Below are 26,582 nucleotides of genomic sequence, written 5' to 3' on the forward strand. Positions count from 1 at the left end.
TCAGCTAGTTCCTTAAGTACCCTAATATGAATTTCATCAGGTCCTGCCAACTTGAATACATCTAACTTATCTAAATGTTCTTTAACCTGTTCTTACCCTATTTTCCTTCCCGCTTGTTGCTCATATTAATTGTGTTGAGTATCTGCTAACTTTAACCTTTTTAGTGAAGACTGAAGCAAAATGGGCATTAAACACTTCAGCCTTCCTGATGTCCTCAGTTATTAGATCAACTTCTCCTCTAAGTAGTGGGCCAACACTTTCCTTTGTCTTTCACTTGTTCCTAATGTATTTAAAGAACTCGTTTTTACTGCCTTTTATGTGCATTACAAGGTTTAACTCACTTTGTGTCTTAGCCTTTCTGGTTTTGTCCCTACATGCTTGTGTTCTTCTTTTGTACACCTCCTAAGCACTTCATCCATGTTTCCACTTTTTCTAGGATTCCTTTTTGATTTTCAGTTCATTAAAGACATACAATTACGTACATCAACAAGGGCAGTGGAAAGCTGCCAATGCTCTGAACCGTCAGCTTGATCAAAGCACTAGCTAGAAAGTGCAAAAGCACCCTCCAACACACATGTACGTACACACACACACACACACACACACACACACAGAGCTGACAATGACATTTCACATTCTCCCTCAGAAAAGCCTTCCCAAAATGTCACAAAAGTTCAAAAAATTAATTACCAGCATTTTTGCTGTTAGCCAGTGGCACAATGTTCATTAAATGGAATTAGTGGCAGATCCTCTTTAACAGATTTCTGCTCAAGAAATCCCACAACAAAGTGACTAATTTGCTTCGTTTCAGGAGCTGAAGTTCTCACAGGCCATGATTACAGAGCCTGTAAAAGTGCGGATACTCACTGGGAAATGTAGAGACTTTGCTTGCCACCAGGACTAACCCTTTTTTATACACTCCCATTAAAATAAAAAATTGGAACTAGCCAGCTCAAAATTCTCTCATCTTAAAAGTTGTCAATGTTTCTCCCCATTTTACTGCAACAATCATGACATAAAGCACTGGTGGTTGTTTTTTTACAGTCCTAAGTGATCAAGGTTTTGTGCTGCTGTAAGTGCTGGCATAAATTCACTGAATTCATAGATTAATTGCTTTTGACAGAGTTAACAAAAACAGCGATTGAAACACCAGGTGAACATGAGAGCCACCTAAACTGTTCTGATTCCAGTGTAAAAACGTGTTTCTTTAGTGCACTTGCTCATCCCATTTATGCCCAATGAAGCAAATTTTAAAAAGAGATAAGTCCAAGCTACAAAGGTCAGATCTAGATCCAAATTTCCCAGATACCCAGCTCTCTTCAGATACAGGGTTTACATTCAGACCTGTTAGAGAGAGAGTGCTTCAAAGTTCCGATCCAGATCTGGAATGTCCTAACATCGTGGGGAGCCATTTGCGTCCAGGGTTCTGGTTTACTCCCACCTCTACTTTTAGAAGAATATCACCAAATACTGAAATAAATTTTGTTTTAACAAGGAGATCAAATATACTGAGCACAGTTATGTTAGACATTTATATGGACTCAAAAAACTATCCAGCCTTTGAGTGATATCTTAAAGTAGTTTGATTTTTGTAGCTACTGATATCTTATTCCACAAAACACAGGGACTAGGGGACCATGAACTTATGTTTCTGTTCTTCCTTGTCTTTGGGTGGGGGGAAAGGCTTTTGTTTTGACACACCCACTTTGACCCTTTGTTTAATAATACACAAAAGAATAATCACCCTCACTTCCCTCCATATACACTCCCCCCACCAAACACAAGGAATTAGCTGTAAATGAGATTTGAATCCATTTGGTGAAAGTGAAGGGAATTCCCCAAGGCCAACATGCTGTTTTTTAAGCCTGTGCTTCCCTTGAGGAAGCAGCAATTTGTGCTTCTTTTGTTTGTCGGGAACCTTCCCTCCCACTTCCAGACTGCCACTGAAACTGATTAGATGTTTTCTGTCAGTAACACACTAGTCTCATCTCAAGCTATTGACTTAGATTACTCAACTATACAAACACAACTAATTTCAGGCTACTTAAAAAAACAACAAAAAGGTTCAAAGGAGGAGAGGTTTCACAATAATTACTATGAAAAGTTTTAGATGGCAAAATTCTCTAGCACATCCTGAAATATCCATTCTAGATGCCTTGGGTATACTTTGTAACAACCAACCATCATTTAATTCAAATGATATACACTAGCTGGGCTTCTCACACACAAGAAATCCCCCAAAATACAACAACCATTAGTAGAAATGCGACGTTGCATATCAATCATATATAGAACTGCGCGGGTTGCTGCACAGACAGCCTTTAACTCCTTCTAGGCTATTTGAAATTGAAGGTTATGCAGCGTCATTTAAAAGGGAATCTCTCTTAGATTAACAAGAGGCCTTGGATTGGCCCTAAAAATCTTGATGTGATAAAAGGAGAAATGAGCTCCTTACATGTAGTGTATAGATACAAAAATTTAATTTTTGTTAGATTTGCTATTTAACATTTTCAAGAACAAGCTAATTAATTTTTGCTATCATACTATTTACATGCAGGGTATGCATTCCTGAGGCAGAGAGATGCACTAGCCTGACAAAGTAATGGTCTAGAATGATTTTTCTGGAATATGGCCAGAGAGTCTTATTATTATGCCTCCCATCTCCAGCCACAGCTCTTGCTCCCTGTTACAAATAATAAGAAAGTGTGTTATAAGGTATTACTGTAGTGCCTGGCAGGATTAGATTATATTAAAAAAACCCAACAGCGCAGAACCAACAAGACACTAAACAAGCCAGGTCCCGTACTTTTGAATCACATTTATTTTCTCTCATACTCTAGCCCCTGTTCATACATTGTCTAACAAAGGGCCTGATCATCTGCTGCAAGGTGCTGAACTTCCATGAGTGAGACTAAATGCTTAGGGTTCTCAGCGAACGAAGGATCAGGCTCTTGGATTGCAAACTTTGTGGAGAAAGGACTGTGTCATCTGATGTTGTATGTAGCATAGTTGTAGAAATGTCGGTCCCGGGATATTAGAGAGACAAGGTGAGTGAGGTAATATCTTTTATAAGATCAACTTCTGCTGGTGAGACAGACAAGTTGAAGAAGAATCTGGGTGGTTCAGAAGCTTGTCTGTCTCACCAACAAAAGTTGGTCCAATAAAACGGGGGGGAAAAAAAATAAAAAAAATAAATGTACCTCATCCACCTTGTCTGTCTCTGTCTTCTGATGTCTGTAAAACTTCATACAGATCTATGGTGCTGAGTAAGCAATAACAAACAGACAAGGAAATCTCATCCTGTTATGTTGAAAGATTGAGGAAATGGGATTTCCCTGCTCGGGTAGAGAACTCAACGGGACAATTAAAGTTATTTTTTTTAAGTGAATGACGACCCATTCCAGCAATACCTACAATGCTAAATGATTGAGCCATATGTTTGTTGTCTTCAAAAATATATAAAATGCCAGCATACCACCTCAGATCAAAAAGCTACACAATCTATTCTCCTGACATGCTGCCACAACTTGCATTTAAAAGTCATCGGTTCTATTTTACTTTCTTCTGCATGAATCCCTCTCAGACTTTCTTTAGCAAGCTCTGTAGCACAGATAGCAATTGGTGGCAGTAATATTTTGGGGTCTCTCTCTACTTTAGTGGCATCAAGCCACAGAACTGTAATTAAAGTTAATGAAGTACCATTATTCTCCCACACTCTCAAGAGATGCAACACTCCACCCAGCTGCCTCTAGTGTACAGCATATGGCTAGAAGAGATGCAAGTGGATGAGAAGAACCTGGGAATGGGAGTTGATGTGGTCAGTCTTTCATGAGACTTATTTAAACACAATATGTATGTACAGGAACATTTTAATACTCCTTGGCATTTCAAGATGTCTCTAGGGGTGAAAGGAATGCTACTCGTTTTAAATCCTCAGACATTAGTCCTATTTCATAGATCCTGCAGAAGACTTGAATATCGACACAGCTAATCAAAGTGCTATCATATCCTTCAAACTCAGTTTTTTCCTTCCTTTTTAAAATCTGCTGATGGGCCATGAAGGCTAGAAAAGTTAGCTCTATCTGTATTTCAAAGTGCTGGCAATGATGGCTGAAAATGCTTTTACATGAACACAATTTCCTCTTCATTTCCTGTGGCAGTTTTCTTTAACAGATTACTAATTCCTGTGCTAGCGGAAAGACCACAACTCTTGGCAGACACCAGTAAGAGCAGAAGGCACACCTGATAATAAATCTTGATGTTTCTGACTAAGATGGTCAGGTTTTGGATTCGGAGGTTGACATCATTATCGACGTGCTTGTTGACACGTTGGTTTGTCGGCCGTGGATCTCTAGAAGAAAAAAAGGGAAAACCCAATGTTAAAGACTGGGCATGCATCAGCTCTATCCTGTCACACTACAATAATGCAGTACAAGGAGGACTCTTAAACATTTGAATATTTCAGTACAATTAATACAAACTTACAGTACAATACACTAACAACTTAATTTTCCCTTTGCAGCCACGCAATGAAAGCGAGGAAGAGAGTTTGGAACTCCTCCACATACCACTCTGCATAACACATTTTAGGTGACCCTATGTGGCGATTCAAGAGACTCCCTCACTTCTAAGCAACAGCATCCTACAACCACTATGCACTCCCAGAGCAAGGGGTATGCAGCATACATATAGTTAGACAGTCCCTGTTGCAAGGAAATCTCATTCAGACACAGGCCATTTTCTGTCTTGCCTAATTAAATTTAAGCCCTGTCTTATATTTTAAGAGTGTTCAGTGTCTAGCACACTGGGGCCCAGATCCTGACTGGGGCTTCCAGGCAAGGGTGGCAGGTTTGTAGAAATTTTGGTGGTGCCTAGAACCTGCCCCCCGCCATACTCTCCCCCCACATCTGCCTAAGGCTCTCGGAGGAAGTTTGGGTAGCGGGAGGAGGTCTGGGGTGCAGGCCCAGGCTGGGGCAGGGGATTGGGGTACAGGCAGGGTGCAGGCTCTGGGAGGGAATTTGGGTGCAGAAGGGGTGAGAGGTTGGGCTCTGGGAGGGAGTTTGGGTGGCAGGGGAGGTCTGGAGTGCAGGCCCTGGGTTGGGTATTAGGGTGCAGGATGCAGACTCTGGGGGGGAGTTGGAAAGGCTCAGGGCTAGGGCAGAGGGTTGGATGTGCGGGGGTGAGGGCTCTGGCTGGGGGTGTGGGCTCTGGGGTGGGGCAGGGCTGGGGATGTGTTTGGGGTGTAGGAAGGCTGCCCCGGTGCTGGGGCCAGAGAGGAAGACTCCCCCAGCCCTCTTCTCGCCGGCAGCAGTGAGCTCTGGGGGAGCCCCCCCCACAGCAGCGCACTCACCTTGCACCAGTGTCACTGCACGTGCTTCTAGGGACCCCCTCAGGTCCAGGAAGCCCCCTTGCCTCCCCTGTGGTGGGTGCCAGGAGGAGGCTGCCATCACATGTGCACCTCCTCCCCTGCTGCTGCCCCTCACTGTAGCCTCACTGAGGGTGGGAGATAGGGCTGCCCCTTGCCCTGTGCTGGTGATAGGTCCCGCCGGAAAAGGGAAGGGTCCAAGGCAGAAGAGTAGCCTGCCCTGCTACTAGTGGGTGGGGGAACTAGGACCCTGTGGTGGCAGTTGATGCTGGAAGCCAGCAGAGCAGAGTCAGTGTGGAGTTGTAGGGGAGAGGCAGGGACGCTCCGGGGCCTGAGGAGGTGTGTGGGGGCAGCAAGCAGGGTTGGGGGACACTTGGGAGAGGAGTGTGGGGGCAGCAGGCGTGGCTGGGGAGAGAGACCCGGCCCCTAACATTGGTAGAGCTGGGCCCCCTGGGCCTGAATATTGCTGGAGCCCAGGCACCAGAGGCCCATACAACTTGCCGCCCATGCTTCTAGGAACTATTGGAAGATATATATAAAGGTGCATGCACGTGCAAGAGAGCAACTAATCGGGATTTGGGGGGGAAGATTAGGAGGCTAGAAGTTTTCTTCGTTTTAAAGGAAGTGACTACAATTGAATCTCAAGGGTGAGCTGAAATGACTGTTTCTCAGGTAAAGAAAAGCCCCAAATGATTAAGAGAATCTGTATGGAAGTTAAACACATCAATGTACCTTAAAAGGTATCTGAAAAACTTGTGATCAGTCAATCCCCTAGTTCAGAGTGTTATCAGTTGACACCTAACCAACACTGGCATCTGCATCCAGGACTCTGCTTTGGCAGTTAATCTAGTCATTAACAACTCTTCCAGAGGAAACACTGAATTTTGGTGTTGACAGGTGAATTAAAGGGGAACTGACATACGGTGTGACTGTTTGTCAAAGTTTACACAAGTACTGTAAGCAGTTAAGAGTATGTGTGTGTTTTTAAGCATAACCACGTCAATTCATCTTTGCACTGAACGTGGGTGATATGTGTAGACATCACAGAGTGTCTCTCCCACTCAAGAGATGGCCAAAGTCCTGCTTTACTATTAGACTTGATACCTATACGCATGTGCAGTTGGTGATTTTAAATGCACTGAGGTACAAAGTGGTAAATTTGCCACTGGCCTAAATGGGCAAGACTCCTCTTCATCCACTCTTACAGAAGCAGTAATATTTGGCACACTGACTGCAGTTTTAACGCACAAGAAAAACATAGGACTTCAACACAAATGCCATACTATCACCTTTACTTGAACCGTCTCATTTTTGTTGTAGTTTGCAGCCATGAGATTAACTTGCCATTGTTACTGAAACCGGTGCTCAAATACTATGGTGATGGGGTTATACAAGTAACTAGTGAGACAGATCAGCCAGCAGTGCAACAGCACAAGACATGTGCAAGATTTGAAAGGGGAACCTGGGTTTGGTCTCTCCAGGTCCTTGGTAGGGCTGCCTGTATGGGGAATGCTTTAAAGAATACTAGAAGAGAGTCCGATTCTGATGGATGCTGGATACTTAGGTTTGTGATTAAAGTCATTACAATACACAGAGAAGCGAACAAACAGTAAAGAGAAGTTGACCAAACAGAAGGGGTAGTCCAAAGTCCTCCAGGTTCCACATGAACCAATCCATTCATGCACTAAATAGCGGTGTTGCTGTCCAATACTACAGCCCATTAGCCCAAAGTCTAGATCCAGAAAGAAGAGATGTTGTCTTTGGTTGTTCCATTTGGCACCTGCTGCCATACTTTAACAAAAGGAAATATTTTTGATAGTTGCTTATCTCACAAATCTATCACTGGAACATACTAGGAATGATGATGGGGCTGGAAAATATGCTGACTTTAAAAGTTTGATTAATAAAAAAACCCATGAGAAGAAAACACACCCAACCCACTGAAGGCACATAACTGGCCATGGCATAGAACTGGTGTTTCTTTTGAATATTCCTAGATAGGGCAGTTTTAGGCCCAGCGTGAGATTTTCAAAAGCACCTAAGTGACTCAGGAGCACAAAGTCGATTGACTTTTAATGAGACTTTTGCTCCTAAATCATTTAGACATCTTTGGGGAAAAAAAATCACACCCCCTTTACTGCCCAGAAATTGCAAAACACACACCCATACAGCCACTTAATTTTACACAAACAAGTAGCCCCACTGAAATCATTGGGATTATTCACATCCATAAGTGTTTGCAGGATCAGGGCGTGAGGAAAAAAAAACTTCCTCAACTGCCACTATGACTTTTAATGACAATAATGAGTTTGCCCAGAGCAGCCTTTAATATCATTGACCACGAGGCTTGTTGATCTGCCTGTGGAGCCAGACAGGAGTAAATGGTGTTATTTAAGCGGTTCCATCATCTCCACCTGAGATGGAAGCCAAGTGCCTTTTTGAAAATAAACTATAGTCTGAACATTACGTTACAGATGTTTGAAGAAATTGCATAAGTAGGAAAGTTTGTTTAATGTCAGAAAGGGGCACTGCAATGCCCTGAAAGCTCACAGCTGCTAGTCAGTATACAGACCACAATCATGTACAATTTTTTGCCCAATAGGACAGACTGGGATAAGTGAGACCATGTATACAGCAACTTCATAAACTTCCTAAGCAGCATAGGATCTTATGCATGAGGTGAGGTAAGCAGCTCCTTTCCCTGAAACAGAAATGCTTTTCAACTTGTCACCACAGAAGCACTTTATGAAATGTTAATGCTCACTGTATAACAAATTCAGATACTGATACTGGAGATGCACATGTGCAACAGGAGATCAGTAAGTTATGGGAGTCATGGCAAGTTGCTCGTTGAGACAATGGCTGGTTTCTGAAAAGCAGATTATTTTACGGGTCCTGGTTTGCTTGGTATTACACAATTCTGTAACTTAAAGGCATCTTGGCCCAGTTAGTACTTGGATGAGAACCCATCTACGAATCCCAGGTGTTCCAGGCATTCAGCTTTTCTGCAAGAAAAACTGATACTTCATTATAATATTTTTAAATAAGTGTTTACAATATGTTTTCTATATTTGATTTTCTATCTAGTGTGAGTGGGCAGCATAATGCAAAGGGAACAGATTGGATTGCTGCTATCTCTATCTCACTCACCAGGATTTAAAAATCCACTTGACCCAGGCTAGTAGGGATGGGGCAAGCATGAATGCGCTAAGTGATGTAGGGGAGCAGAGAAGGGGGTGGAGTGGCTGCCTGGCTGGTAAGGGAAGGGAGCAACTGTGGAATCACAGCAACACAGGGGGCAGCCGCTCCTTTTAGACATTAGAAAGACAGGACCGTTGTGATCCAGGGGACATGCCTGTATCTTCAGCAGAGTGGCATCTCCCCACTTCTCTTTAACTGGGGGAACCAGAAATCAGCCTGTGAATGTGTGGTTGCATATGGGCACATGCAGGACAGGTGGGTATGTTGGAAGATGTGAGTCTGGGAAGTGAGAGGAAGGATGTTTGGGGAAAGGAGAAGATAAATGAAGACAAAAACACAGAGTGACAGAGAAGAAGATACCAGTAATCTAGGGGAGAAGCAAAAGAACAGAACTCAGTGTAGAGAAAGAGAGAGGAAGCTACTCAAAACAACACAAGAAAGGGTACAACTCACTCTGTAATAGCAAAGAATAGGGGGAGCAAAGTCAAGGAGTGGGAACAGGGTTCAACAAAATCAAGAGACACTGGGTAAGCTGTGCAATAAGAAGCAAGCTTCAAATTTACAGGAATATCTTTTTCCTTTAATTAAACTGAGACAAAGAGTCTCAAACCATGGCCTATGGACTGATACTGGCTCTCCTCCTTGTTTCCAGCTTCTAAATTCTAAGCACTCTCAGCTCAGCCACTGGCCTGTTAGGCAACTTTGGGCAACTCACTGGTCTCAGTTTCTCCATTTGTAAAATGGGGATAATGATATTGACCTCCCTTTGTAAAGCCTTTTGAGAGCTCTCAATGAAAAGATCTCTAAGAGTTAGACATTATTGAATTGTATTAAAAGAAACTAGAAATATATCATACTTGGATTACACAGAAAACTAAAAGGGATATTATGCAAGTGGAGGCGACAGCTCAAAAGAATCTTCATATTAAAATATGCTCCCCACTATGAATGAGTTTGAGACCCCAGAACTAAATCTCATGAGTACCTCGCTATTCAACATTTTCCTTAAAGCCCCTGCTCCATATGAGTACATGAGAATCTCAACTTTCATTGCTAAAGAGAAGGTATGTTTTTAGCCCTCATGACTGCAGAGAAAAACCATGAGTTGAGTGTAACCCAGAAGTTTAAAAAACAACAGAAGGCAAATAAAAGGACCGCAAAATTATTAATTAAAAAAAATCCGAATTTTTTTTTTTTTGGAGGACGCGGGTGGGTCTTGATAGTCAAATGCTTTGCGCTGCTAATACTGGGTAACTGTGCTTGAGAAGAGCTCAGAGAGCTAGCCATCAGATAAACCATTACAAGTCAGTGGGAAGCCCTCAAACAGGGCCAGCGAATTATCAAATATCATAGATAATCAAAGGTACAAAGGGTTATTAGTATTCTATTACCTCTGGGCTGATTTTGTCAGAGATAAAAGTTGGTTTGGGAAGAACTATCCTACAGTCCCAATGTCCTGTATTATTTTGCCTGCACTTTGTTCCTGGAAGTAATTCACTAATGGAAAACAAACAACAGAAGGGGACTTTGTTTAGTCTAATTGCCACCTGAATATCAGCTTCCTCTTCTTTCGTATCTAACAGACTAAAAGCCAATGAGAGTAGAGCTGGGTCCTAAATTGCCTGTAAAATAAATATTCAAATATGATTTAAAAATACTACACAAAATATGCTTCCAAATAATGTAACCCTCATGTATACAAGGTGGCTTGCTGCATCCATTATTGTATTGGTTACTCCTATCACATATACTGAGATCACAGAAGACAGGTTGTTATTATAAACCATGACAATTCCAAGCAAAGTTCACAGATATTTTCATTTAGGAGTTGCAAAAAAAATGTTGGTTTTGTCAGATTTATTCCTGTCAGTTATTTTGTCACTTTATTCCAGTCAGATATGTTCCAGTCTAGGAGTGTAACTTATTGTTTAATAAGCCAATACACAAATATTTAGGGCTCCTTGTGTATATACATCCACCATTTCCCAATAAAAACACTCCATCATAAAAAGCTAGGGGTTTAAGCAGTAAATATTTGCTTACACTAACAGATATTCCTGCCCCAATGTAATCACTGTGCTCAAGACAGTCAGATTTGTGTCACTTTCATACCAGGAGTGACACAAAACTGTATGCAGCAGAGTCTGAAAAACTTTGAAACGTGCTGTAGAACAGTGTATTAATTTGATACAAATGCACCCACAAGAAATCCAGACGTTCTAGTACTATCATAATTTCACTATGGATACCTGTATTATTTTAGTGCCCCACTAAAAAATATTGTATCATTTGCTCATAAGGGATATTATGTACAGATATGCAACTGTGCCATATCCATGCTTAGGTCAGAGTCAACTGTGTCAGAATACAGAAGGAAGAAACCATCAACAACAAAAAGATTTATCCTGTTTAGCAGTATCTAAAAATGCAGAGACATTAACATTGGATGTTGGCCACAGTCTGACTCAATATGTAACTATCACCTGCATGAGTGTGTAAGGAGGCCTATTGTCCCTCCTTGCAAAGTTTAGCGTGCCTGAGGCTCAGCTCATTTCTGAGTCTCTCTGAACTCTAGCTGTCTAAAAAGGACAGGGTGGCAGCAGGCCACTTGCCAGCCCTCACTCTCCCTCCCCCATTTCGCACAGCCAGCAGACCTGGACAGGCAAAAAGAATGGCAGCCTGCACTGCACCTCCCTCTGAGGGTGGTGCAGTTGCCATGCTGATCTGACTAAGCCATGCAAAATGCCTCCTGGGGGTTCTGGCTGGAGCACGGCCCTTCTGCACCCACACCAGCATGCCAGATGGTGTGTAGGGCCTAATCCAGCCTACCGTATTTAGAAATCATTGGTCTGCTTGTGTGAATGAAGCCTGCTCAGCACCGCACACAGTCAAAGCCCTATGTTTTGCCAGCAAGCAAAGCTCACCAAGTTTAACCATGCCACTTAATAGAGCCACTGGATTCCTTTCAGCAATGATCGGACATTAAACCTCACTTGACAGCAGGACAGAAATAAAGTATTTTAACAACAAAACACCTACAGCACCAGCCCCCGCAACTCAAAACAAAGTTTTGGTCAGGGGTGGGGGGAGGGGAGGTAATACAAATACCAGCTTCACTGATTCCCATTTAGAGACATCTGTTTTGCTGCAGCTAAACAATAAGGGTTTCAATCACATGAGACCATAAAAAAATCCAAACCTAAAACTCAAACTGTCATTTAGGTGTGAAGTCATATGCCTGTGTTATGTGTGTTCAAACAACTCTGTCAACAGGATATTCCTCAGGCGAAACAATTTCAAGTAGGACTGACAAGAAGAGAACACCTGATTGGTCAGATAGTTGTCTAAGAGCTCTTTACTACACTCCACCTTCAGAGCGCCAACATTATTTTAATATGGCACATAATATACTATCTGATTTATCAAGGACCCTGACAAGCACAGTTTCAGTAAGACACAAGCATTTAAAGTCAACCTTACATGGAACCTGAGGAACTGCTGAGCGAGCATTTCTGAGACACATTTGTTTTTCTATTCTGAAAACTTTGTGGGGCAGAAACACATTTAGAAAGACTCTCCTGATTTACAGGCAAGCAGTAATTGCATTGCACATTCTAAAGATTGGCTAACAAAGAGTGAAGGTCATGGACAGTAGCTCTCTTCAGCACCTTGCTGGGTTGGGTGTACATAAATACTGTAGTGCTGGTTCCTTAGTTAAATAATCTTGGGCTCTCAATAGAAAAGTTTTGGTTTCTTTGATCCCAAGACACCACCAGAAGCACTGCCAAAGCCATCTGAAAAAAAGGAAAAAGTAAAGCCCTGTCTGCTTGTGTTTAATCTAATGGGAGTTTCTTACTCCACTACTCCTGTGTTAGTGCTTCCCGCCCCCCTGCATTTTCCATGGTGCTGCTGGCAGAGTTGTCTTTTGGGCGAGATGTAAGACTAAGCTCTTGAATGCTTTTGGTCATTGAAGATCCCATGGCATTTTTCGCCAGAGTATGGTATCCTGACCAAACTCCAATAGCATAATTACAGTTAACCTGATTCCTTCCCCAACTGCAATTTCAATTGGATTTTATTGTTCACTTCTTGCTCCAAAACACTGTTAAATTTTTGTACACTGTAGAACAGTTATGTTCCTCTCTAGAGGTGGTGGCATTTCAATGGTTGATGAGGTGATGTAAACACTCTCTCTCTCTCTCTCTCTATATATATATATATGCACATATAATTTTAGTCAGCAAAGCACTTTTGGATTCATTATTATGAGACACAGTGATCTTCTACAGTTCTATCATTAAAAGAAAAACTCAGTTGCTCATATTTCTTTGTTGTAAACAGACACCAAGATAGCACCATTTTTGTTAGGTACTCTCTCTTTGGATGTACGAGGTCTTCTAAAATTTTTTTTCTCCCAACAGTGTCCATACATTAATTAATTCTAGTTAGTTAATTCCATAGCAGCCTCACTACAGCTGTAACTTTGTCTGGCATGGAGAAGTATTTTAAGGAAAGATGGACATGATGTAAAACCCCTTCCACTTCTATGCACTGAGGAAGTTTAGATTTGGATCTAAATATTGATGCTTGGAACCCTGATTTTAGAAATGCTATTTAAAAAGGAGTTCTACCATGAAAAATGACTAGGAAACATGGCCTTTCTGTAACCAGAGTCATAGGTCATGTAAAATCTTATCCCCACCCTCCCCACACATTTTTTTTTTTAAATCACTTCAGTTAACACTGCAGAAACAATACACCTCAGACGGAGTGCTCTGGAATTGACCTTGGCTTGTGTTAATTGTTAGCTAAATTCCATTTACAGAATCTTTATTGCTGGTAATGCACAAACCAGAAAGAATTCAGTTTCACTTTGCAGATTGCACGTGGAGCTGGCCACCATCAGAGACAGGGTACTGGACTCGATATCTTGGGGGTAAGAAGCCAGACTCAAGATACCATCTTTACAAAGTCACTTTTCAGAAAATACTTGCACAGTAAACTCCCAGTGACAAGTTAATCATCTACAGCAGGCTTTTCAAGAGTGTTCAGGGTTGGCCTAGATCTGAATACATTGAAATCTATGGTAAAATGTCAATAAACTTCATTCAATGGGAGCAGAATTAGACCCTTATTAAGTGCTTTTGAAAATTCCACCTTTAACAGTTAAATCAAAAAAACTTTTCCACATAAATTCTTCATCTTAAATATGTCCATTATGTTTAAAGCCAAATGCAAATCCATATGAAGCAGAATCTGTATATGATAAATTCAGTGACAGGAAAGGATGTGGTCAAAACTAGATTAACGTAGAAACTTTTTACTAAGAGCTTACTTAAATGTAAGAAAAAAAAAAAACCAGCTAGATTAAGGTAACTGTTTTCTATTTCAGATTAAACTATTTATAAATGTCTTAGTTCTATCTGCAGTGGTCCGTGACAAACACGTCACCCAAATGAAAAAGTATTTTACTGAACTACATGAGCACAGTGAAACTTTATATTTGAACATCGATACTTCAGCCCTTCTACGCAAGTGTGACACACTAACTACAGTAAAGTTTCACGTGATAAGGCTTTTTCATTTCTCCAGAGATGATGAAATGTGCCATCACAGGGGGATACACAAACAATTAACGAATGGATCAGGGCATTTTTAAGTCCATTTTTAAACCTGAGTCAACTTTTCTGTGTGGTCAATTTCAAATTCAGGAAATTAAAAAAACAAAAAACAAACAAAAAAAACAAAACACCAATCCCCCTCTCAACCTAGGGGAAAATATTGCAAAAGATTTTCTTCTCGCCATGCACCTGTTTTCCAACCAACTCACTATCAATTATAGAGAAGACTGAAATGCTTTAATGCATGTCAAACAACAGTAACACACACTTCACCTTCAATGGGAAGACACAATTCATTCACCAATAATAAGGCAATCTGCATGTCAGGAAACTGACCTGTCTATTCAAAAGTATTGATTTCCAGTATATATTTAAATACAAGTCAACTCAATTACAGTAATTTAAGGTTGGATCATGTAACACTAAGCAGTTTTCATTATCCCTTAAAAGATTACTTACATTTGCAACATGATTTTGTTCAGAAACACACCATCTACCAGATCCATATACATAGTCAATTTGTCTTCATTTTCATTCCCTAACGGGCCAAACGTCTTCACCTGTCAGAAAACACAGCAGATATTTTAATAATCCATCACAATTTTCTTACAGAACAACTTAAAATTGCACTCATCCCAAGTCTCACTAGAAACCACCTCCATCCCCACTCCTGCCAAAGCAATTAAAACTGAGTAGCCAAACAATCCCTGCACATCTTCTAAACATAAAAGACTCATCTGCAAATAGGCTTTCTGACATAAGGGGAGGGAAGCAGCCCTGCTGTAAAACCGTTGATTTCAACAGTGCTAGACTTGTTTACACCAGCATTGAATTTAAATCAAGATTGGATGTTTTTCTAAAAGATCTGCTCTAGAAATTATTCTGGAGACAATCTCTGGCCTATGTTACACAGGAGGTCAGACTAGATGATCACAAGGGTCCCTTCCGGCCTTGGAATCTATGAATTTGACTCAAGCTTCTTCACAACCTTGTTCTCGCTGCTTACACATTTTTTTCTTCCTCCAGCAAGAACTGTGTACCTGTGTCATAAAAGCAAAGGACAGTGGTTCTTATTCAGTGACTCTGATCACCAACAGGGACCAATATTTTTGGATGAGGGTGCCCAGGCCTATTTGACAACATTGTTCACATTTAAATTAAAAGATTGAGACAGATTCCCAACCAGTGGTGGATGTCAAATTCATAGAAAGAAAGCTCCTTGCTCTAATTGTACCAGGGCAAGATTTACACCATCCAGGCTCCATTCCCATTCTCCATTCCAAAAGGTGGGGTTTAACACTCCCCATTTCAGAGTCACACAGTTCTTTTTCAGATTTCGGAAAAGATTCATCCCAATTACTGATCTCACAACACTTATCTATAGTTCATGTGACAATCATATCCTGGAAGGTACTTTTGCTTTGGGCCTAGCATTCAAGCCTCCGAACAGCAGGTAAGTAGCAACAGCATAACTCAATTCCTCTTTTCAAGATGGTCCCCCCACCCTCCTAGGTCAAAATCACTTTTCTTCTATGGACCTATTGTGAGCAGCACCTAACAACCCGCTAGCTCTCAGAGAGGAAAGTTTCTTTTTGTTTTGCAGGCAGATCGCTAGCAGACCCCAGGACTGGTCGCAGACACATTTGCAGCAGCTTTATTTAAAGTTGAAAAATAGAGCTACTTTGTAACTGGAATAGACAGCTGATATTATTTAAAATAACCAGGACCCATAAACCTGTTCCCCTGCCAGCCGCCAAGGTGGGGATAATTCAGCCTGGCCAAGAGATCTCTGCATGAAGTTGTTTTTAAGAATCAAAAAGCAGCGTTGGGGGTGTGTGCGCAGCGGGAAGCCAACCTGTCCCCAGCCCCTCGGGGCACGCGGCCAGGTGCTCCCCGGGGCGCGGGGGAGCGGACAGCCCCTCCCCAACACACGTCCCAGAACCCGTAACAATGGGGCGCCACTTACCCAGGTCACCAAAGGGCTCTGCAGGAAGAGCTCCATGAGCTCGGAAATGGTCACATCCATGTTCGCGGGGCTCGGCTCACAAAGGCGGCGTGCGAAGGGCTCGCTCACTCGGGAGACAAAGGCGAGGAGCCCATGTTCCGCGGCGCCAGCGCCCCGCAGGAGTTGCTTAGCAGAGGAACAATGCGAGGTCCATCCCCGCTTCCCCTGAGGGCACGCGGTGCGCGGGGCCGCCCCCTCTGGCTGCGAGTCCGCTCGCCAGGCTGCCCCGCCAGGGATCAGAGCCCCTCGGCTGCAGGCCGGTCCCTCCGCCCCCGCTCCTGGCAAGGGCTCGCTAGTCACTCCCCCAGCGGGCTGCGGTGTCCCGGCGAGACGCTCCCACTCCGCACAACTCCACGGCGGCAGGTTAGTCGGCGCGGCAGCAGCGGGTTCTGAAGCGTGCGCTCGGGGGAGTCAAAGGAATCACGCGCCTCGCCGCAGCATTGTCAGCGCGAGGAAGGGGCGTGCGGGGAAGCTGGGTGCATTAATAATAAAAGAGCACGGCCTAGAAACTCCCCTGCGCTCCAGAGAGGCCAGGCAACGCGCAGCCCCTTGTAGCAGAGCGAGCGATGCAGCGCCCCTCGCTTCACGACTACCTGTGGCAACTAGGAAAGTCCCCGCACCCGCAATTAGACAGGGGGTGGGAGGGGACGGTAAGGAGGAGCTTTGACAGGCATCGCCGGCTGCAAATGGGAGGCTGGAGAATGGACTGAACCTGACCAATGGGAGTTGCCGCTGGCTCTTTTTTGGTGTCAGTTAAGCTTGCTGTTACTTTGGAGCTGAACGAACCCTAGGAGGGGCGGCTGAGGTGGTGGGGCGAGAGGCGGCAGGCTGGTCACTGCGGCGCGGTGGGGAGGTGCATGCTGGCGCTAGCTGGGACGCGGACGGGTGGCGCGTGGTGGCCTGGCTCGTCTGCGCGCCCGGGGGAAGAATCCGGGCTGCTCCTGGGGAGGGGGGTGATGATGCCCGCGGGGGAACCTGCCTGCAGATGGCTCCCAGTGTGTCACTAACCCACCACGCTCCCTTAACTCAGCGTGTGGGAGCAGTACCCGTGCCGAAGGCAGAGGCATCAGTCAGTGCCCAGAGATCGGAATTGAAAACCAATTCTTGTTTTCCGAGTATTGAACAGGGCGGATCTAGAAACGCGTAAAACTAAAAGACAATGAAGGGGGGCGAGGGGAGGAATGGAGAGAGAAACCTCCTTTGACCTGCAGGATGTTTTCGTCTATGCTAATAGCCATTGCTAGCATGACCCCAGTACTAGCCCGCTTGTGTTTAAACATGAACTCATGCCCAGGGCTTCCCAAAACCGAGGGAAGGCGGTTGGGTAAGTGACCGTTTAGACACAGTACCCCAAATCCTTCCGTTTAACCTCGGAGCTCTACTAATTTTGAACTTCAATGGGAGCGGATGACTAGATTCAGTGATCCCTTTCGTTCAGTTCCACGTTCTCTCGTTTTCGGAGGGCTCTGCTTATTGTCTCTGACTTTCCCTCATCCCTTAGCCAAAGGATGGCAGTGGGGAGGCTGTGGTATTTATATGAGCCATGCACGGGGTTAGTTCTCCTTCTAAACTCTGATAGCTGCATACATCCCTCCTCCCCTTCTTTCATCAGCTCAGCTGCCAAGTCTGTACCATGTCCGGTCTGAGAGGAAGAGCAGCAGGTTGCTGAAGCCAGTGCGTGTTGATCTATACACGATTGGCTGAAAGACACCTAGAATGAGTAACTGAGCCATTCAACCTCTGCAGCCCTCCAAAACTAGTTATTTCTGAAGATAGGTTTCCAAGCAGCACTGCTAAATACAACAGGTAGGGTGGGGACTTCTTGTGTTGTTTTCAGTAGTACCCAAATTAGCTACAACTCAATCATCATAGAGATCATCACTTCTATTTGTCCTCATGTAAATGACCATAACTCTTATTCATCCACTCACATAAAATTCCTTGGGAAAAAAAATAAACCACAAAAATAAAATTAGGTCCCTCTCTGCCCCAAAATGCAATGGCATAGAAAAACACTCAATGGTGGATTGTGGTTTCTCTATATGGTCCCCAAAATTAGTGTACACTATTGCATGAACCTCTCTTCTATTGTAACAGAGGTTGAAAGGGAGGCAAGACAGTCATGCAGTTAAGACACTGAAAGGGGACGCTAGAGCTCTAGGTTCAAAAGGCTGCTGCAGACTTTTTGGGTAACCTTAGTAAAGTTACTTAATTTCTCTGTGCTTTAATTTCTCCACGTGTGAGTCTGATCCAAAGCCCATTGAAGTCAGTGAAAAGACTAATCGCCTCCAGGGGGCTTTGGATCAGACCTTAACTAGGGCTGCTACTCCTTACTGACAAAAAAATTGTGCAGTTAATTAGCATTTATAAAGTGCTTTAGGTGGAAGGCAATATAAGTGCAACATATTGTTAAATTAATGGATATCTTTTGAAGGAGCAAAATGAAGACTCTCAAAGCTACTGAGATGTGTTTAAGTGGGCTAGAACAAAGGAAACCCAGTGGTGTTTTAAAATGTATTACTTTGTGTCAAAGATACTGAACGAAGCAAGAAACAGAAGAGAGAAAAGGAGAAATCTTGATGCACAGTCAGACAAGTGAGAAGCATAAATTACAGCATGTCTATTTTTTAAATACATACAAAATCAGGTGGTTAATTCTGGTTACACTCTGCTAGTTGTATTCTTTAACAACACTTGCAGCATTTGACAGTAGTAAATATTTTGTATATTGGGATATGGATGCCAAAATATAGTCTTGGAAAAAGGAATTGGGAATTTATATTCTTTCAGACAGAATTTAACTTATTTGAGCTATAAAAAAATGCAGATAATTTAACATGCTGCATGATGGTCCTATCAAATTCAACAAATTGCTAGTAGGCATTTTGATAGTTACAATAAAATCTGTTCCACTCATTGGTTCTCAAGAGTTGAAATGAAACCATTGTATGCAAAATTTTAGCATCTAGATAGAGATTACTACATTTGTTTTTCACATATGTAGTATTTTATTTAACCTCTTTATCAGCCTCTCCATCACTGGCTTTTCTAGTACAGCCTATCTTTTTATTGTTTAGACACTAAGCTCTCTAGGTCAGAGACTGTTTTTATTTTTGGGTATTTTAGAGGGGTCAAGCACATTAGCAGAGGTAAGCAAATAGGACAGAATACCTCAATAAAGATACCATTTAAATTATTTTCTTCACTTTTCCCACTTTGTCCAAGGAAAATATCAGCTGGTTTGAACAATATAGCTGTACAGTTTGTAAAACATCTACTGCTAAGTGATAGAAGTCACTGTTAATTGTAGTGTCTTGTTCATATCATTTAAGTTGGGTTGTAGTGGCTCATAATTATAGGTAGATAAGTAGATCCTTGATCCCCAGGGGCCTGTTTCTTGTAAAAGTCAATGGCAAAAATCTCCTTGACATCAGTGGGAAAAAGATTAGGCCCCCTACGACAGGAGGAAAGAAAACATTCTCTCCAAGTTGGAGAGAGTTGCTGAGACAACATGGGATTGATCACAGTCACTCATCTGTCATTTAAAGACTAGGTAAACTAAGTGGAAAATCACTTCCTGTTTGAACAACCTGTGCTCTGTCTACTTCATTAAATCAGTCCACCTGGAAAACATATTTATCTACCATTCCCCACTGTAAGAAGTGTAGTATCTTATTGCAAATCAAGATAGGCTCATGCCTCAGAGTTCAGATCTGCATTTGGATGTCTGCACAATTCAGGGCTATTCCTATCTAAGGGGTTGGTTAGTAGAGACACATTTGTAATTTAGCAGTGGTTCAAATTTTACAACCACCCCTAAACTTTTGGGTGCTTGGCAGACTTGGTCTACATGAATTGTCACTTGCCTACATCCCTGTATATCTTCCTCTCTAGCTTTCCTGAGAAAAGTGAACAGCGGTATCTGAACAATAAACAAAGAAGTCATAAAACAGCGGGCCACACACCCATCAGTGTGCCTTACTAAGTGTCTCAGGGACCTATGATGCTAACCCTGAGAAAGAATGGAGAAAAAGGCAGAATAGTAATGGTTAACAATTTTTCTACAAGTTTTAGAGGGGTTGACTGTTACAATTGAACTTGTACCCTGTGATCTTCCATACTATTGACTGGTCTGTTCCTCCACTTATTTGTGATTGTTCTCTAGTGGCTAGAGCAGGGGACCAGTGATCAAGAAGATCTAACTGGCTAAAGCATAGGGCTAGGAGTCTGGAACCTTGGATTCTATTTTCAGTTCTGCTACTGACTGGCTATGTGACTTTGGGGCAAGTCATTGAAATCTCTTTAAGCTGTAACTTCCCCATCTATAAAATGGGGATAATTATCCGGTTTGTGAAGTGGTGTGAGATCCTCATCTGAAAGTGTAAACATATCCTTACCTGTCATGACTTGAGTGCACTTTCGTCTGTTCTCACAGAGTCCTAAACTAGAGCAGTCTCTCAACATAGGATTTGGGCATTAGGAATGTGGGATAATTGAAAGGAGCTGTGGAGAAAGTCATTATAAATCACAAATTATAAAATCAGTGTGTGCTGATCTAAAGGCCCCAAGGGAATAAAAGCCTGCTCCTGAAAGGTGCTGAGCACCTCAGCTCCCATTGCATTCAGTATTTGGCCCCTCACAGCAGAAGATGCTGTGGGTGAAATCTTGGCTTCAGTAAAATCAGTAGCAAAACTCCCATAAATGGGAGTTCAATGGGCCCAGGATTTCACCCCATGATTTCACTTCTCTGTGTAAGGAGATGAGTTCCATCTAGTGGATACAGGAAAGCACAGCATGCTTTCTAGTGGATGCAGAAAGGTACAGCATCGGTAAAAGAAAATGTCAAATAACCAAATAGCTATGCTGAATTCAAGATAAAAACCTGCGGGGAGTGCACATTTCAGATAAAAAACCAAATTAAAATATAAGCTTTGAAAAATGGATGCACTTTGAAAGTGTGATACCTTTTATTTTTGTAACATGAGCTTCCATTCTTTTCTTCCACTGTTTCTCCCCACTCACACACACACTTTAAAAAAATATATATATATTACTCTAGTACCCAAAAGTGAATGAGGTGTTCTAAAACTACTTAAGAAGAAAGATGCCTGCCTAAAGAGTCTAAATGAAAAAATTAAAAAATGAAGGCTAGAAAGTTTTTTGGGATGAGTTTTTTGGGCCCATGACTAGGAAAGTTTGTTGCTTTCCAACTTCTACCTCCTATCCTGGAGCAGAGCCATGATTTTCAGGGTGGGGTCCTTCAGAGCACTCAGTTTTGGCTTAACTCTGCTCCTATTAAAGTCAAGGATAAAATTCCTATTGACTTCAATGGGAGCAAAAATTAGGTCAATCCTGAGTGCTTCTGAAAATCCCATCCTCAGTGCATAAAGGTATTCTGGGGAACACGGAGGCTCCCCCTGCCTTCGGAGTCCTTGGTCCAATGTGATTTTTCCCCCCTTATCTTCTCCCTGCTACAGAATCTGTCCCACATTTTTGACCCAGCCCTCACCCATACACACACTGCTTTCCTATATTTACTCCCTGTTCATTGTCTCCCTTACCATAGTATAATCGGCCCACTTTCCCCATCCTGTCTCACCAAAGCAACAGTTGGCTTCTCCAACACCTACCCACCTATCAAGAATTAAGTTCTTGTCCCTGTCCAAACCAGACAGGATCTGGTGCTGCTGCTGTCCAAAAGGCAGTGAAATAAATGTTTATCTGAATGTGATCAGAGCTAGGTCTCAGCATGAGTATTTGTATGGATAACAGCACTCTCCGCTTAGATCAGTAAGGAAAATAGTGTGCATGTTCGTATTATGTGATTTTTCTAGTGGTTTGTAACATTCATTTCTAAATCTTTTTGTCAAGATTTGGCAAAGAGCTCATTTCTCTCCATTACAAATGCTGAACTTCAGCCTCTAAACAAAAAACTTAGTTACCAGAGCACCAAAACACACCAGAACAATGTCCTTAAGCAGCTAAGAGAATACAAGCCATTAAAAATAGAGGCCATAATTATTGCCTGTATTTATTATTACTGCACACATTTCTAAAGCACCCACCACCATCATGCTGTAGTTGTGTGACAGACAGACACACTACAGAAGAAGAAAATTTCTAAGTCCAAGCATTTTCAAATGTTCCTTTATGCTGACTGTACGCAGCATAATTCACCTCTCTCAAACTGTCCCCTGGCAACAGCTATAAGCATCAACAAAGCTACACCATTCATGTGTTGTCTGAAGTGTAAGGCCCTGAGTGATGGGAATAGCAGAATGTACAAGATTACAATACAGGACAGCTAAATTGATGGTAATGAAAGTAGGTTTTCTATTTCTCTCTGCCTAGGAGTGTCATTAAGAAACTTGCTTGTAAATATGACTTTCTTGTTCACAACTAAGAGTCTTAGCAATGAAGAAAATTTATTTTAAATTAACTAGTGTGAAAAGAGCTGCTAGTGCAGCATTGACAGGAGATTCCCCATATCTTGCTGTCCAGTGTCTACAGCAATCTTTTATTACAGTATTTTAATCTTTTTACAAGCTTGAAACAGCTCTTTGTACAGCAAGTCTGCTGGCTCAGCCCTATAAGACAACTCCTGTTCCCTCCCTCCCCCCCGCCTCCCCCCCCAAAAATCTAGGGGATTAATTCTTTTTGGTTTTGGAAATCTAATTTTAAATCTGATTTTAGGCACAAATGAAATTGTTGTTCTCCATTTATTGTTGTCTAGCACAGGGATTTTCAAACTTTCATCACATGAATAATATTTTAGTTGGTAGATACACATGCTCCAATTCACAACTTCACGCTCACTTGTAATCACAGAATATCCCCTGGAGCAGTGGCAGCAGTTGCTTAAGTGGAAAAGTGACACTTGGGAAGTTTCAATGTATGTTTCGTCATGTTTAACATAATTTAACAACGAGAAATAAGGAGAAACCAGTTCTGTGCAACCAGGGGTGGCTCTAGCTTTTTTGCTGCCCCAAGCACAGCAGGCAGGCTGCTTTGGCAGCTTGCCTGTGGGAGGTCCCCGGTCCTGCAGATTCGGCAGCATGCCTGGAGCCGCCGCTGTGTGCAACCAGCATGCACAGACCAGAGCTGGGGAAATTCTGACCTAGTGGATGCTTTTCTGGGTTACCAATTTACCTAACAACTGGCAGTTTCCATTCAGGGTGCCCAGGAATAGTACAATATGGGGAGGTTGTTGGATTGGGAGGAGGTGCACTAGCAGAATTGTTTATGGAAGTTTAGGCACTGGGACTGGCTCCCTGCAGCTAGTTAGCACACCCTCTATGGGCTTTCTGACCTAGCATTTTCCTTTCCATTGTAGAGCAGTCTCAGACAGATTCTACTTGAAGACAACTGAAGAATTTCGGGACAAGACAGACTACCTCACTGAGAGTGTTTCGTTTCAGTTTAGTCTCCTTTGAATGGGATTATAAAAATAAACGGATATGGAAAAGACTTGTTAGACTATTCAGATGACTTCATGCCATTGTCAGATTGTTCCTTAGAGTACATTCTGAAAGGGCCAAAGATTGTTCCCCTCTTAACCATAAGCACAGAAGGTCCTAAATGTCACAATCATGCAGGGATCTAACAGAAGAGTTTTAACATCTTCTGTCCACCACCGAGTAACTAAATCCATAGCAGCATTAGGTGTGTGAGAGAGAAAGAAGGGGGTTGGGCCTTAGGGTCCATTACTGATAAATGTCTTACCTGATAATTTTTTTGTTAGAAGGCTCTCTCTTCATTCACTAATAATGGGTTAATTGCCCCCTCTGTGAAATTCAGAGGCAACCTAATGTTGTTGTTGGAGGCTCCAGGACTAACCCTCACTCTGCAGCTTAGGCCACCACCAAATTTCTTCCACAGCTGTAGAAATACTGCAGCAACTGATTATTAGTGTTAAGATAACTTGATATAATGTATCAGTTAACCTTGAGCCTTAGACATATAATTGTTTTCCTTTAGATAAAATTTCAATTTGTGTTCTAGTCATTTACCAGACTATTGGGGGGGTTGAATGAGGAGAAAAGCCGTGCAACAGAAAATTATCAGAAAAGAAATATTACAACGTCTCTCCTCAGTTGTCACTAATGGAAAGCAGAGAAAACACAGCAGCAGTGGATGAAATAAGCAGAGTTTTAAGTGATATAGCAGAATAATAAGTAGTAATGAAAGTTCCCCCCATAATAAGGCAAGGAATTATGTGGGAACCAACCCAGTAGCATCTCTCTACTGACGGAGGCCTCTACAGAGAAAGGGAAACCTACTTTTCCTCAGTGTCAGTAGGGGCTTCTGTGAATAGCTTCCCAGACGCTTAATATGCCAGCAGATGCAGGATTTTTATATCTTTCCTGCAGCAACTCTAAGGTCTTGGCATTTTGGGAGAATGAGGTGAGCAGCGTACTGTTGGTGTGTGAATGCCACATGCTTGTCCCACTGAAACACACTGAGATTGGCCTGAAAACCCACAAGTTTCTATCTCCGTGTACGAGCTGGCCCTCCAGGGCACATCCAGAAGCAAAAGAAACAATACACAAAGTTAGTATTGTGGGTGCACGCACAGTCTTGAATCATAAAATTACATACACCTCTTTCTCACTTTCCCTTGGGAAACATGCTGCATGGCCAGAGCACTAAACATGGTGAGTTCGGCCCAGGGATAGGGGGTGGGGGTGGGGGAGGGGAAGGGTGGTGTTTGTGCAAGATGGGACAAAGGGTCTGGGTTTCCAGAAGGGGATCAGTACAAGCGCCTAGGGATACTATTCTGAATACTGGCACTGAAACTGAAATCGCACTACTGAGCGTAACTGAAGATGTTTGATGTTCGCCTGTGTGTTACTTTGGTGCCTCCAGAAGTAACTGCCGATTGGTGCCACAAAGTGTCGTGTAATGGGAGAAGAAACAAAGCAGCTCTGCCAAGGAACCTTCGGCAGAGAATTGCACAGCATCTGCAGGGAAGTTTCCTAGTGTTCTCTATGGAGGATTCCTGGGAGATCTGAGTGTGTATTAACAAAAACTTTTCTGCAGAGCCCCCCCTAGAATCATAGAATAGAATCATTAGGGTTGGAAAGGACCTCAAGAGATCATCTAGTCCAATCCCCTGCTCAAAGCAGGACCAATCCCCAAATCGCCCCCTCAAGGACTGAACTCACAACCCTGGGTTTAGCAGGCCAATGCTCAAACCACTGAGCTATCCCTCTCCACCACAGGGGAGCATGAAGCAGATGCAAACAGTATCTAGTGTTGTTAATTTTGATCCCTTCTCCCACGTGCACCATGTAACAAAATAAAGGATGCCTCTACCTTATGTAACTGTCAGGAAAAAGAAAAAGATACTTACCAGATCTCCACTCTCGCTTCAGACATACTAGAGCCAGACTGCTGGGACTGGCTAGACCCCTCCAGAGATAAAAGAGGTCCTGGCTCACCACACCACCAGACAAGCCTGGCGCCTGTCCCACATCCTCCTCCAACTCAACTTCCTTGTCCACCACTTAACCCTCAGAGTTGACTTCCTAGGCACTGCCTCCAGTCCCCATCAAAGTATCCACAGGGCTTTTGGCAGCAGAGGTGGGGTCACCACTGAGAGTGGTGTGCAGCTCCTTTTAGAAGTTGCATGTTTTCTGCGCCACATCAGAGTGACAGTTGGCCTCCTTTGCCTTCTGGTACACCTGCCTCAGCTCCTTGATCTTAGCACGGCACTGCTGCATGTCCCTATTGTGCCCTTCTCAGCCATCTGAACCATCCTATAGCTCAAAGCTGCGACTGCACAGTCTCCTCTCCCCACAGACTGAACAGATCCAGCAACTCTGGTATACTCCACAAGGAAGCCTATTTGCTGCAGAAAGCCACCATAGTCAGCTTGGAAAATACGATGTGAGCTGTCCACATCAAGCAAACAGGAAATGGAATTGCAAAAATTCTTGAGGCTTTAAAGGGGGAGCGATGGATGCCTGTGTACCTGGTGGCAGGGCAGCAGAGAAGAAACTGCTTACCAGAGTGGTCATGATGGGCATTGTGGAACACCTCCTTGAGGCCACTTAGGGCACCATAAGCAAACACAGTGTCTACACTGATACTGTGTAGCTCTTTTTCACAAAAACCTCTATGCCGCTCATTGAGGTGGTTTTATTCTGTTGGTGTAGCAGGAGAGTTAAATCAGCAGGAGAAGCACTTTTGTGTGTGTACCTCAACTGTTTTGTTGATGAAACCTGACTTTTGTCAACAAAACTGTGTAGTGTAGACATACGTAGTGTTAATATTAAAATAGGTATTAAAATTATAGAAATGTTCTTAGTGTTTAGACTTTATTGAATACTTGTAAGTTGCTGCCTGCATCTCACTTATTACTTTACAATATGGGATACAGATGTTATAT

General features: G+C 42.8%; 1 protein-coding gene and 1 long non-coding RNA gene across 3 annotated transcripts in view; one reads left to right on the forward strand and one right to left on the reverse strand.

The window, feature by feature from the left end:
* The window catches only part of CCDC88C (coiled-coil domain containing 88C), a 138,338-nt gene extending 121,530 nt beyond the window's left edge, over window positions 1–16,808 (reverse strand). For both annotated transcript variants that reach the window (XM_050953170.1, XM_050953169.1), the window contains exons 1-3: window positions 16,154–16,808; window positions 14,647–14,747; window positions 4,243–4,351 (exon numbers count right to left, since the gene is read on the reverse strand). In XM_050953170.1, the coding sequence (XP_050809127.1) occupies window positions 4,243–4,351; window positions 14,647–14,747; window positions 16,154–16,213 (270 nt within the window). In that variant the 5' untranslated portion in view covers window positions 16,214–16,808. The remainder of the gene's footprint in view (window positions 1–4,242; window positions 4,352–14,646; window positions 14,748–16,153) is intronic.
* On the forward strand, window positions 16,484–23,844 carry LOC127051280 (uncharacterized). Its single transcript, XR_007774463.1, has 3 exons — window positions 16,484–16,555; window positions 17,805–17,998; window positions 23,526–23,844. It is a non-coding gene; the product is annotated as an uncharacterized LOC127051280 (long non-coding RNA).
* Window positions 23,845–26,582: the final 2,738 nt, after the last annotated feature.

The sequence above is a fragment of the Gopherus flavomarginatus genome, chromosome 5, assembly GCF_025201925.1.
Source record: "Gopherus flavomarginatus isolate rGopFla2 chromosome 5, rGopFla2.mat.asm, whole genome shotgun sequence".
In the NCBI taxonomy this organism is placed as follows: Eukaryota; Metazoa; Chordata; order Testudines; family Testudinidae; genus Gopherus; species Gopherus flavomarginatus.